Source organism: Ambystoma mexicanum, chromosome 11, assembly GCF_040938575.1.
Source record: "Ambystoma mexicanum isolate Mex_15411 chromosome 11, UKY_AmexF1_1, whole genome shotgun sequence".
In the NCBI taxonomy this organism is placed as follows: Eukaryota; Metazoa; Chordata; class Amphibia; order Caudata; family Ambystomatidae; genus Ambystoma; species Ambystoma mexicanum.
The window spans coordinates 83,825,966-83,840,513 of record NC_090934.1 but is presented as its reverse complement, the minus strand read 5'-3'; the positions used below and the strand labels follow the sequence as shown (position 1 = coordinate 83,840,513).

The window sequence follows — 14,548 nt, the reverse complement described above, 5'->3', positions numbered from 1 at the left end:
GCTCTCGGAGGTTGCAGAGTCCTTTGCATGCCCTATTTTGATTGATAAACTCCCACTTACGCTCACCCGCACTCTGTCTTGGCCTTATTCCCATTACGGGAGAGTTCTTTATTGTCTCTCATTGCGGGGAGGATCGTGCTGTTTTGGGGGCGCTTGCCTTCATACGTCACGTCCCCTTTACTCCATCCTGTAGGGCTATTACAACTGACAACGACCCTGGGGAGGAGGGCCTGACCTCTTAAGCAAACAAATTGCACAGCACCGCTTGGCCAAATGGAGCATCATCCTTGGCACTGGTATCCAAGCAGTATTGCTTGCAAAAAGCGAAAGGCATGGCCCATGTTACTGCCCTGCTGATCAACTGCCAGGGAGCGTGGTGCTGAAACGCAACTGCAGTCGGTTTAGCTATTACCCCATGCATGTCCATTCATGTCCTGCAGCGGATACTTATGTTGCACGTTGTAGGACTCCTGGATCGCCGCCATCATCCATTGAGCTATGTATGCCTTGGAAGTCTGCTGCCCAGGCCTAGAGCCTCCGAATGTTACAGTGCGTCCGTCTTACGGATGCTTTTAGTTCTGTCTAGATAGAATTTCAACGCCCTCCTGACATCGAGGCAGTGGACTTTTTTCTCTGCATCTTCCTTGGGTTCCGGGAAGAATGTGGGAAGCACAATCTCCTTGTTGATAGGGAAGGATGAAACCCCCTACGGAAGGATTTTGGTGTGTGTGCAGAGCATTTCCTTGTCCTTGTGAAATCTTGTGTATGGCTCTGAGGCGACCAATGCCTGGATCTCACTTACTCTGCGAGCCGAAGTAAGCCCGACCATAAGTGTTGTCTTTAATGTGACCAACCTAATGTCTGCCGTGGCCATGGGCTCAAATGGTTTATATGCTATAGCCCTTAGGACTACATTCAGGTCCCAGACTGGTCAGCCCAGTGAGGTCCCATTTTATTACAGGATTGGCCGAAGAGAGGACGAGGGAGTCGGAATTCCTATGTACACCAATAGCGGCCAGGTACATTCTACAGGTATCAACCTGGACGCCAGACCCGACAAGATAAGCCGAAAAGGATACAAAAAATAAAAACTTGGTTGAGGGTGCAGGTCAGTGGGTGCACCCAGTGTTCTTTAGCCCAAAAAGATAATCTTGTCCATTTGCTTTTGTACTGACTGCATTTAGCTTGGCTCCTGGCATTTTGGATGATCTCTCCAGAATGTCGGAAGACAACTGAAGGTGTTGAGCGTCACCTGCTCAGGCAACAGACTAGTAGGACTAGTCTCTCTGGAGAGGGGTGTAGCACTGCTCCTCTCCGATGTGCTAGTAGAGGGCTTTTCTCGAAGGGGGAGGGAGGGAGTGAGTAGAATCTCCGGCTGAAGTGACATCTGCCGTAGGTCCAAGAACCAGGGCTGAGACTTATTGGAGAGCAGATGGACATGTCCAGAAGGTCCAGGTACCACGTCCTCCTGGCCCAATCCGGGGCAATTAGGATCATGGGTTTCCCAAACTTTCTCTTCTTTTCTCAACCTGTCATGATTCCTGCCCCTCATGTCCCCAGCCCTCCATGATGTCAGGCTGGAGCCAGGCCACGATCACCTACATGGCCCTCAAGGGCCTCTCCATCCCTCCAAAGACCCACTTGGAGTCAGACTTGGCGCTTGTGGCACCAGACTCACTCACCCCCATAGGATAACATTGTGGATTGGACTTGGAGTGCATTGATGGGGACAAGATGGATGCCCCCACATATTTCGGTTCCCAGAACTGCATGTGCTGTCTAGTCTTTTGGGTGTAGTTCAGCCCAGAGACACCTGGGATACCCAGAGACTACTTAAGCCACACCCAGGCTGAGAAACATGCTTTGCGTTTTCTGCACCTGCAGCGTGACACTGCCCGTATTCGGATCGGTCTCCAGCCTGCATCTTTCTTTTGCGCTCAGCTCCTGCAAGAACACCGTTAGGAACAGCCTTACCTTGCAGCGCTTCTGCCCATCATTCATCGCTCCTTCTGTTCTGCGGGCATCTTCGGCGGTGTCATTCCCATCCCGGCACGCCACTTCCTAAGGAAAAGGGAAAAGAACTGAAAAAAGGCATTAGTAAGCATTATGCAAATCTTCGCTTATTTTTAATTACTGTATGAGCTTCAAATGCTTACCTGAATCCCAGCCGCTCTGAGGGAACTTATCATCCATCTGCAAGAGGGAAAAGACACTCCAGGTTAGCGTGGAAACATCTAGAGGCGCTGCATACTGCGCTTACCCACCGCATTTGTTCTTCATAACCGGCATCCACGCTGAAAACATTGCGGCACCTAAAAGACACAGAAAAATAACTCAGTTCAATGCAAATACGAAACGGGTGCATCGCGCACTCACTCATCTTCAGCGCTACTCATCTCATCAGCATGCCGACATTCCCGGATGCCGGCCATCATCTAAGGAAGGAAAGGAAAGAAGTTGGAGAACTGTTCAAAAGACTCATACTTACCTGTCGGACTCTTGCCAGTGAAGTAACTAGGCAGCAACGAGCCTGCATCAATCAACACGCCCCTGGGCTGAAAGCAGGACGGAGAGCACACTATCCAAGAAAACAAGGTGAGCTGAGGATCAAATGGAAGGTTAGGTCCCCAGGGAAGAAGGGGTTCAAGCACACAGAGACAATAGGGAGTTAAACTCTACCAATCCTGTGTTTCAGGCCCAGTCTCCAGTCGAATACCCTCCAGGGAAGGGTTCGAGGTCGTAAGAGGTCAGAACAGGCTGAGTGACGTCCCCGTGGATACCAGGTGAGCGTTACACAACCTCCTAATTACGTGAGGAATCACGGGGACTGGAGGACACGCGTACAGGAGTGGAAATTCCCAGTCCACTACAAACACGTCCCCTAGAGCTCCTCTTGGAGGAAATTCCCTTGAGCAGTACTTGTCGCACTTCTGGTTGGCACCGGTCGTGAACAGATCCACTTGAGGGATTCCCCAAAGGGTGAAGATCTCTTGAAGGACTTCCTGAGCTAGTTACCATGTGTGGGACACAGTGCTCTGCCTGCTCAGAGCGGCTCTGCCGTGTTCTGGTGAACTTCCGACAGATTCCTTGCCCAGAACCAGAGCTGCATTGCCTCTCTGCACAGTGGTAGTGACCCTAGACCTCTCTTGTTGAGGTAGTACATGGCCACTGTGTTGTCCGTTATTATCAGGACATTCTTTCCCCTGACTGAGGACAGGAAGGCCTTCAGCGCTAGTACGATTGCCCTCAGCTCCAAAGGGTTGATGTGTAGTTTGGACTCCGATGGAGACCAACGACCACCGATTGTCAGTTTGTTGGTGTGGGCTCCCCATGAGTGAGACGTATGTCACTACCGTTCTCTACGGCCATGGTTGCCAAACAAATTCTCCCTTGAGAATGCGGTCCTCGCAAGCCCACCAAATCAGGTCTTGAGCAACTCTGCTCAGAACTTGCAGTTGATCCGACATATTCCCTGAAAATTTGGACCACTGAGTTCTGAGAGCCCATTGTAGGGATCTCATTCTCAATTGGGCCTCTGGCACCAAGAAAATGCAGGACGCCATGAGACAGAGCAACCTCAAAAAATCGAAGGCCGGAAGATGTTGGCCATTCTGGAATTTTGCTACCATCTGCTGAATGTTTTGAGCTCTCACCTCGGGAGGCAAGGCTTCCCCAGAGGAAGTATCCAAGACCTCTCTGATGAACTGGAGTCTTAGGAATGGTATCATATGGGACTTCTTGTAATTGAGGGAGAAGCCCAGTCTGTGTAGGGAGTGGAAGGTGATACTGAGATGTTCCTGGGCTTGCTCGGTGAACAAGCCCTGGTCAACCAGTCGTCCAGGTAGGGGTAGACGTGAATCCACCCTCTGAGACTTGTTGACACTACCGCCATCAGCTTGGTGAAAACCCTCGTGTCGGAGGTCAGCCAGAATGGCAGAACTCGAACCTGATAGTGAGAACGCCAACAGCTGAACATCAGGTACTTTCGGTGCTTGAGATGGATTGGCACATGAAAGTAAGCATCCTGAAGGTCTAATGATACCAACCAGTCTTTAGAGTTGGAGAGCCTGAAGGATCTGAGAAAGGGTAACCATCTTGAACTTGTCCTTCCTGAGGAACTCGTTCAAGTTAAGTCCAAGATCAGTCTCAATCCTCCGTCCTTCTTGGGAATAAGAAAGTAGGGGGAATACCAACCCTTGTTCCTCTCAGCTACAGGTACATGTTCTATTGCACCTTTCTCTATAGCAGGGTTAAAATTCCCTGCACAAGGAGCAGATTTGGAAATTTGACAGAGTTGGTTCCCGGTGGATGATCTTGAGGCCTTTTTAGAAAAGGAAGGCAGTAACCTTGAGATACTGTTTCCAGTACCCAAGCATCTGAAGTAATGCCCTGCCATTCGTTCAGATTCTGAGAGATTCTATTTCCCACCTGAGTCTCGTGGGTCAAGGCCTCAGAGTGACTTAGAAGCGGCTGCAGCAACGGCTGAAGGGACAGTTGCCGCTGCTGGGGCTGATTTAGCACCCCTTCCTCATCCACCATGAGGGAATCTTCTTTGCTCCCTTTGTCCGGCTTTTCCTCTTCCTCTACCAACTGAGGAAAAGAAGCGAAAAGAACGACCACTCCAGGAAGATGAGCCAGAGTAGGGGTGTTGTGATTATCTAATAGAGGCAACAAGGGACTCAGCCACCACCTTGAGGTCTGCAGCTTCTCCAGACTCCCATCCGCCTTGATGTCAAACAACCTGGAGCAGTCGAAGGCCATGTTGAGCAGTCTGGCCTGCACATCCTGTGCAAACCCCGACTTTCTCAACCACACAAACCTGCATACTACGGTGCTTGCAGCCATGGATCTGCGGATGCGGTCAGCAGTATACAATCCTGATTGCAGACACTCTCCCATCGAATCCTTACCATCCTTAACTAAATTCAGGAAGCCGTTGTCCCTTTCTTCGCCATCCGGGATGTGATCAGCCGCCATGGCAACGCAGTCCTACAGGATATAAGAAAATCTAGCTGAGGTACATGTAACGTTAGAAGACCAGGCCATGCTGCCTGATGAGAACAGCTTGAGAGCCCATGCATCAACATTGTCGTCTCTATCCGGGGGGATAGAGGGATAGGCAGATTATTTGGTTGAAGTAGCAGTCTGTACTACTAAACTATCCAGCCTAGGATGTTTGGTGAGAAAATCTGGATCGCTGCTAGAGGGTCTAAACTTCCTAGAGAAGTTCCTGTTCACAGCAGGGCCAGATTATGGAGCTTCCCAATTGGCCACAACCTTCCTCTGAAGGGCATTCTGGAAGGGCAAGATCGGGTACTTTTGAGGTCCCTGATCTAGGATGTCCGTCATGTCATCCTGCTCATATGCCGGGGAAGCCCTACTCTGTGACTTTGTTCATCAGGTTTCTGTAACCTGAGTCAGAATGCTCTGACGGGTCAAGTCTGCCAAACTCCAATTCTGTTGAAGTATCAAGTCCACTATCAGACTGCCTGGAGTCACAGAGGTCCTTCATCCTCATTCTGGATCAATGAGCTCTTCAAATACATTTTTAGTGCCAAACTACACCCCAAATGATGAAGTCTCCTCATCAGAAGCACTTTCCTGTTAGTTTATTGCACCATTAACTGTAATTCCCCAGGCAAGGCGAGTCCTATTCTAGCCAGCGCTCCTTGCAAAACATTTTCCAGTGACTTAAAAAGCGCATAGTGCAAGGCAGCAGCATGGTCTCTCCCCGGCCTCCCCCACTCCCTGGTTTCTATTTCCTCTGCCCTGAATGGTGTGCTGCACCCTCATCAAGGACACCCCTCTGCCCGTGCAGCCCCTGCGGCTAAGGGCCCCAAGGCAAAGGGATGCTCCAACAAAGGCGGCTCCCGAAAGTGTCTGCAGGAGGAGCTTGTGGCAGCCGTCAATCAGCAGCAACCAAAAGTATGTATGGCATGGGTGGGGAGTAGAGCAATTACTCTACTCCAGAAAGCCCAGCCACTCTACATTACCTCACCTCACAACATAGCTTGCAGGCAAATGTAACCTGCTTCATTCACCTAGGTAACGCAACACAAGCAATAGCACATTGAAAATATACTCCCAGGTATAGGTACATCTAACCATCTGTGTCTGCTATGAACTACACCTACATTCTTACATTCTGAGGCCTGCTGCATTTGAAACCTAGTCCTTTCTCCAACCATACAAGACGCTCATAGCTAGACGTAAACCCCTTCTTTACATATGTTTAAAACACCATTAACCATTAGCCTGCACCGCACCCAGACAGAACTGTGAATGTTAGTAAATGCCACACTTACATAGAATTGTGAATGTTAGCCTGCGCCGCATCCAGACAGAAACATGATTGTCAGCAAATGTGAACGGTCGGCCATATTTGTACCCTTTAAATACATTGGGGGGACCCCCCCTGATCACGCTCACACCAGATTAAATATACCCCTCTAGGAAATTAAGGCCATGGGTCTATCTTGGAAGAGATGAACTTTAATCTTTACAAAGATGAGGATTGCGGCGAATGGCAGAGGACTCTGCCATTCTGACCAGCATTCTGTCTTCCTTTGCTGGCTCCCATGTCCTGGTGCTGGGCCTGGGGCTTAAATACTCTTGACTTGGTTACTGGATACCGGCAGAGCTCATCCAAAATTGTCCTTCTTGCCTTTCGAGGGATGCTGCAGTTCTTCCTTCTGGCATGGCTGTGTTCCGTTTAGGTCAGACTACTTTAATATAATGCTGCCTCTGCGGTAATTCTTTGTCGCTCTTGTTTAGCAAAATTTGCTATGTTATAAACATTCATACATAAACACATCTTCCCCACCATTCACTTAACATAATTATATTTGATCTGGTCCAGTAATTTCTACAAAAAACCCTGTTTTCCCATAGTACTCTATGTCGTGCTGAATCTTTTTTAGTCTCCATTGGTTTGTGATGGACAGGAACAGCTGCTGAGTTACCCCATGCTTTCTGCTAGAGCTAGCCGAGCCCAACGCAATGCATGTAGTCTATTTTTAGCACAGGCTGCATTCCTTCTGGCAGAGAGCCTGCTTTGAGATTTGATTTTAAAACTACACAGAACAACATTTAAACGTGTTCTCAGCAAATAGTTATTTGCACCTTATATTTTAAATACAACCTATCTTTATTCAGTGACTGGCCATGCCTGTGTGCGATTATTTTTGCATGAAAAAAGCTCTTAGTACTATAGTGCTTAGAGAAGTCTTGCCTCATTGTAAAGCGCTTGAGGGGTGCAGGCAGGCGCTAGCCAAAGCACTAGCTCCTCCCCAACAAATGCCACACAGATAGAATTGTGAACATTAGCCTGCGTCGCATCCACTCTGCTGGACTCCCAAATCTAGGTGTAGCCCCCACCTTTGTCTACTGTAGGGGGAAACGTAGTGCATTGTGAAGCCTAGGCCCCTCTCCCACTTGCCGGACTCTCGGGTCTAGGTGTGCCTCCACCTTGGTCTATTGTATGGTGATATGTAGTACGCTGTGGGACCCTGCCCTCTCTCCAAATTTACACGACCCTCATACTGGGTGTAGCCTCCTTCTCCATTATAGGTTGAAAACTGCCTCTCGTGAAACCTGGGCCCCTCTCCGACTGTGCAGGAATCTCGGGCCTGGTCTCGGCCTCCCTCTCTGTCCACTGTATGGTGAAAGAATGCATTATGAAACCTAGGCCCCCCCCACCAAGTCACAGGACACTCAAACCTAGGCAGGGCCAACATCTTGGTTTACTGTATGGTGAAACGTAGTGTATTGCGAGCCCTGGCCCCCTCCCCCCCACCATGCAAGATTCTCAAATGTTGGCATCTAGCCAAACCGCGAAGGCTAGCCGCGAGACATATAACCCACTAACCAAAAAGCTCAAAATCTCTGCATTCTTCACCCAAACAAAAACCACACAACCACCTTTCACACAGTAAACCACACGCACTTCACCACACCGCAACAACAAACACATAAGCCGCACCCACAGCACACTAGGACTGTCATCGATCGATACTCGCACCAAAACTCAGCGCACAGTTTCAACCCGAATTGAAGCTGCCAACAGCACATCGCTTCTCTCACTATCCTATCCCTCTTCACCTTACGAACCCACCCTGCCTTCTCGTTTACAGATCTGCCCGAGCACCTGACGGTGCACGGTACAAATACATTGAACATATATGGAGGACATTGACTTGAAAAATATTTTTTCGTTACAGGCTTAAAGATTTTGAGGAGATCGAAGATTCCATTGTCAGTGTCGAAGACGGCTTCATAAAAGGGGTCGATTTGGTCAGAATCGCCCTCGACTTTGGCGTTGAAGCACTCGAGGCTGATGGCATCGACACAATCGTCGAAGGTCTCGACGATTTCAACTTTCAACGGTATCGGGGATGGATCGATTCCAGAGTCAATACCATCGTCGGCTTGAGTGCTTACTCGGTTTCGCCGAAGTAGCCTGGGACTTCCCAGAGTCCAAAGGAGCGACCAGGGCATGGTTCTTGCGTGATTCTTTTGAAGGGGTTGAGGCCACATTCTCAAAGACCGGCATCATTTCCGCTCTGAAAGCGTCCCATTTACTAGGGGAATCTGACCTAGTCGAGCACCTGATAACCTCCGTAGAGGAGTCTGAGGAAGAAGAGGGATACCTATGACGTCTCTTCCTCGCCTTCTCCAAAGACAAAGATGTCCTCGATAGGCTTCCCGACAGACCTCTTCGACCATTTATCCAGAGTGGAATCTCTAGACTCCCCGGAATTCTTTTCCCTTTTCGAAGAAGTCTTCGAAGCTTCCTTCCCCACCGCCAGTTTACCTCTACGTTCCCGGAGAGCCTTTTCTGTCAGGACTGACAGGATCCCTAGTCATCAGTATGGTGCCCTGAGCCCAGACACCAAAGGCAGACGCGGTAAGGGTTGGTTATTGACATTTTCACTTTCACCCCGCAGTCGTAACTTTTTTTAAATCCCGACTTTGTGGTCGAAGGTGTTAAAGATGACATTTTTCAACAGAAAAACTAACCGTGCCGTTAGTGCTCGAAGCAAAAGCTATTGGAAAAATAGAACTGAAGCCAACGGGCGCAGAACAAGCTATTTATACTACTGATGACATTGGCACTCCGCGGCAGCCCTCGAGGGTCATCGACACTAAAACATTGTGCGCAGTACCCTCTGCCGAGTATATTTTTCAGAAGCTGACGAGATACGACTATCAAAGATGAGGAACACAAGGGAAGACAAAATCCATTCAAAAAGTTTTTTCGTGTTATTCATATTGAGATAAGAGGCCAATACATACAAGCGTATAAACAGCATCACGGCATCAAGCAAATATATTTGGGCAGCAAGCCTGGTTGCATACACATAACCTCCCTTTAAATGCTAAAATGCCTAATTTGAGCTTGCATAAACATCAGGAATACTTTGGTTTTACTCATGCCTTCACACTCTAAACATCCTTTTTCACAAACTCTGCTAGTGTGTTGGGCATTACCTTGTAGTCCAGAACTTCGGGTTTGGTTGCAAAATGACGGTTACAGTGTTGACATTTGAGCTTCACTACAGTGCGGGCAAAAGACACCTGTTGGGATTGAGCAGCCAACCTCTGTAGTCCAGCAGCTGCCGAGCTGCTGACTGAAGTGCTGGAGACTACAGTGGGGGCCGTGCTGCCAGACGTGACTTGTGTGCCAGCAGGAATGCTGACAATCACTTGACCCTGAGACAGAGGCACAACCGAAGAGTTCATTGCCGCTGGCTTGCTGAACAAGTTCTGTGGAAGAAGTGGAGAGGAGAAACGTACACAGATGTGATTAAACAAGATTTTGAATAATGAGAGAACGCAATAGGCTGCTGCGAATAACACTATTACCTGAAAAGCGACAACACAGGTGTAGCTACAAAAATTGCGGATGCTCCCATCTGACATAGCCAGGTGATACTGAGGTACTGCTGAAGTTTTGCAGCTGTTACACTGAACCTGCACACCTTAAAGAGCAAAGGGAAAAGCATGAGGGAAATGGACGAAATCAGGATAGTAGACATTTCATACTATGGATGCTAAACAACACAGACATTTAAGTCGACCAATTGGAACCTTCCCAAGCCTATGGAACACCACATTAGTGAGTTGGGATAAGCCGACAAGTAAGAAACTAAATACAAGTAAGGAATTACACGTACATGTGCTGCTGTATTCCCCAGCCCGAGCCTGTACTTGTAACCAACATATTTAACTTTCATTGTGCAGATAGTGAGGAATTGCTAGAAGAATCTTCCTAAACCATATATATTAAAGGTACGGGAAGATTTGTAGTCCAATTCTTGCTTAAGTAGTTTCTTAGGATAGAGTCCTTAGCGCAGTAACTGACAGAAAACTAACGGCTATTACGAGTTGCGCAGATTTTTTGGGCAAAATATTTGACGATAAATACGCACTCGGTTGGTCCTATTTCTGCAAATCCACCCAATTCATAATTTAGCACTCCCAGTAGTAGTATTCCTCTGAAGGCATACTGTACTTTATTTTCCTCCCTTAATTTGATGGAACATGTATATTAGTGGCTCATATCATTAGAAGAAAAACATTCTCATTGCAAGCTATTAGCCAGGCATAAGAAGTCACTAACCTCCTTAGATCCCCACATTCACAAATGTTGTACTTGTTAAGAGTCAATTCTTTTAATTATCGATTGTGTTATAGTTATCTGACTTTTCACAAAATAATGTAGCATGTAAAAGAATTCAAAATAATAAAATGATTTCACCTTCCTCTTAAAGGTACAGGAATATTTCACAAACAGAGGAGTAGTACATTATGTAATTCTTTCAAAGTTTTTACAACATTTTCAAAATGTCCATTTTCATCCCACCAATCCCCAGGGCTGGTCTTCATATAGTTTCAAGATTTTAAGTAAGTTATAAAGTTCCAAGGATAGAAAGAGGTCATGCTCCGAGGATAGGCGATGCCTAAAGTCCCTGCGGTCAAGCTAGCTCCATCGCTCCAGAAATCTAGAGCTCTAGTTCCAGCACACTTCAAGATGTGGTACAGAGTTTGGGTAACACAGATTGCACAGCTCACAAGCACTTCTGATCCATCTAGTCTGCGGTCTACTATCCAAAATCTCACCAGAGGGTAACAGATTCAGCCGCAGTCCTATTATCGCATCTCTACAGCGGTTATCAGGAAATTGCACAAGATAGCGAGGTGGCTTTTTTTCATCTTAAGAGTCAATTATCACTCTCACATGGCTAGTGGCAAGTACACATTGAGACTTCACCGGATTTCTTGGAGCAAAAGATGCTGGAACAGAGTTGCAGCCCTTAATCGAGTGTGAGGCCTTCCAGGAAAGCAAATGGCAAGTTCAAGCAGTAGACCAGGTTGAGGAAATGAGGTGGTCTGCTTTAACCTCCCTTGAGAGGCAGTGAGTGAAAATGGTGCCCAACCACTAAACAAGCATAAATTTAACCAAGGAAGGCAGCCAGCGACAGACCATTACGTTCCCTGCTTCATCCACCCGGCCACAGGACACATGCACACAAAAGGGTTCTCAAGCAAAGGAATGAATCCACGCAATCCCAGACAGGCACCTGCCCGTCAAATGGTTCAATAGTCCCTAATTTTGGGATAGAGACATGCAGCGGGCAAAGAGGTCTACTTCCCCTCACAAACAAAAGAGGGACACAGGGCTAGTCATGCAACCCACTTTTCAAGACCAACATCATTTTGTTAAAAAAATTTCAAAAAGCAAAACAAAAACCATATCCAGTTGAAATGGATTCCTATTCCACCATTTGGACTTCTTACCCAGGCAAAAAAAGCCAGCACTTGCCTGGCGACATGATTAACAGAGATGAAGTACCCTCTGTGGGACAAGGACTCAAGACAGTCATTGACCTATTTTTGGTGGTCAGAAGGACTTCTAGTGAAGTTCCACTACCACTGCAACCATTTTATGGCTCCCAAATCATGGGGTCCTGCTCATCAAGCAAACCATGTGTGCCTTACTGTGATTATGTCACTTTACATTGGTTTTAGGGAGTAGGCTTGGGTAATTATAGTATTGGCTTTGCCATGGGTGCAAGCCATTATATCACATTGGTTGTCTTATGCAACTAACGGATAACAGAGATGCTGAAAAGCCATCAGGAAGGAAGAGATCGGGAATGCAAGGTCAGAAGTTAAACAAAACCCATCAGTTCAGCAGACCATTCGTATCCACCGATAATTGCCTCAAAATTGCTTGTGCTATCATCAGTTCCAAGCTGGACTACTGTAATGCGCTCCTTGGGGGAACCTCTGAGAAAGACCTAAACAAGCTGTAAACAATACAGAACACCTAAAAGCTGCCCTTGGCATCAACGAACATGACCATGTCTCCACAGCAAGAAAAAAGGCATAGTGGCTCCCCGTCAGAGAAAGATTCAAATTCAAAATCACCATTACATATCAATGCCTCTACGAAACGGCCCCCAGCTACCTTTTCATGTAAGTAAAGACAGTGTAGACCAAAAAACTAAGTGTTGGACGATAATCATTATAACAGTCATCATACTCGTCCCAGTCAACACAAGGAAAGCATCACTATCCAAGGGAAGGAAATTGTAAGAGAAAGAAAAATAAAAAAATAAAATCTCAGAAAGCTTGGATAAACCTACCCTGGGAACAGGGAAGAATAACTTTTGTAAACAGAAGAAAGTAAACAAGAAATAGAACAAAAGAAGAGACATCAGTACACTAAAAATGAACCACTTGTTGACAAAACCACTTAAGAGGAACAAAAAGAGTAAAGAAGTACTAAAAGAACTGTGTGAACTAATCAAAGAAGTGACATAGAACTATTTGAATAACTTTGGAAGGAGCAAGAACCCAGGAGAAGGGATACATTTTCCTGTTCTTAGTGAATATATTGGTAGGGTCAGTTGGGGTTGGTTTGAGGCATATGACATTTTTTACGACAGTCACTGGTTGTTACGTAGGGAAACTCCATAAAATTAGGGAAAGGTAGGCATTAACAGTTTTTCAGAAATGTCCAATAAGAGTGCGTGCCCTTCTGACCCGCCACATAAGCCAAAACCCAATCAAGTTACACGCGGAGAGCAGTCAAAGTACTCTCAGGAGACTGCAAGCAGGACCAGGGGTCCACATTGAGCCCAGACAGTGAAGCACAACATATTTCAAGCAGGCATGCATAAAAAGATGTATTCTAGGCCTTAAACACACTAAAAAATGAAACAAGCAGGTGATACAATCGCACAATACTCCATAATAAGACATGCATTACTTACCGTAAAAGCATTTCCGATGATTGCATCTGCTTAGATTCACATGCTGTGCATATGGTCCGACATCCAGTGGTAACCGTGGAGTATTGCATCTGGTCTTTCAGGGACCGAAAGGGGACGTCGGCATAGGCGTGTCTGAAACACTATCCCTATCGTGATGTGTGTAGTACCCAAAAACCCTCACGCGCCGAGGTCCCTCCGATTGTATTTTTTCAGCCATGAGGGAGCCCAAGGCTATAGTGAGTACATTAAGAAAGAAAGTAGTAAGAAGTCTATGTTCCTTCCACCCAGAGCGGCGAGGCAGGGAGGGCGCATGTGAATCTAAGCAGATACAATCATCAGAAAAGCTTTTACGGTAAGTAATGCATGTCTTCTGATGCTTGTTAATCTGCTTAGAATCACATGCTGTACATAGACTAGCGAGCAGTAACCAGAGTTGGAGGTGGGTTGTGAGAAGGAACAGTAGAAAAAAAGATGTCTTAGTACTGCTTGTCCCACCTGAGAATCAGACCTAGAATGAGTGTCTAGGCAATAGTGTTTTGTAAAGGTGTGTACAGAACTCCAGGTTGCCGCTTTGCAAATGGACTCTAGGGGAACATTTGCAATGAATGATATGGATGCCCCAGTGCCTCGAGTAGAATGTGCTCCAGGCTTGAAGGGCAGTTCTCTCTGCAAGAGAGAAACAGTGTGATGCATTTGACAATCCACCTTGATATTGCTGATTTAGAGACAGGATCCCCTTCTCTACCAGCTGCCACTGAAACAAAGAATTGTTTCGTTTTCCTCAGTGGTTTAGTTCTATCCATGTAGAACATGACTACCCTGCGCACATCTAGTGTGTGAAGGCTTCTTTCGGCCATGTTAGAAGGTCTCTGGAAGAACGTGGGTTGTTCGATTGACTGGTTCACATAGAATTTCAAAATAAATTTCGGCGCAAATCTGGGATGTGTGCGCAGAACTACCTTATCTTTGTGGACTGTAACAAAGGGGTCCAAATCCGAGAGGGCCTGTAGTTCGCCAACTCTTCTGATAGAAGTGATAGCTACTAGACAGGCTGTCTTGTAAATCAGGTCTTTCAGACTAGCTATATGCATAGGCTCAAAAGGGGGTCCCATGAGCCTAGTTAAGACCACATTTAGATCCCACCCAGGTGCTGGGTGAGTGATGAGGGGATACATTCTTTTAACCCCTTCCATAAAGGCTTTATTCACAGGTATTTTCCACCACGACACCTTCTGCTGTGACGTGGTGTAGGCTGACAACGCCGCTAG

At 46.9% G+C, this 14,548-nt stretch overlaps 1 protein-coding gene across 15 annotated transcripts in view; it reads right to left on the bottom strand.

The window, feature by feature from the left end:
• Window positions 1–14,548, bottom strand: part of ZMYM4 (zinc finger MYM-type containing 4) — a 1,943,772-nt gene that overhangs the window by 1,230,086 nt on the left and 699,138 nt on the right. For all 15 annotated transcript variants that reach the window (XM_069622579.1, XM_069622582.1, XM_069622583.1 and 12 more), the window contains 2 exons: window positions 9,865–9,980; window positions 9,490–9,765 (listed from right to left, as the gene is read on the bottom strand). In XM_069622579.1, coding sequence (XP_069478680.1) covers window positions 9,490–9,765; window positions 9,865–9,980 — 392 coding nt within the window. The remainder of the gene's footprint in view (window positions 1–9,489; window positions 9,766–9,864; window positions 9,981–14,548) is intronic.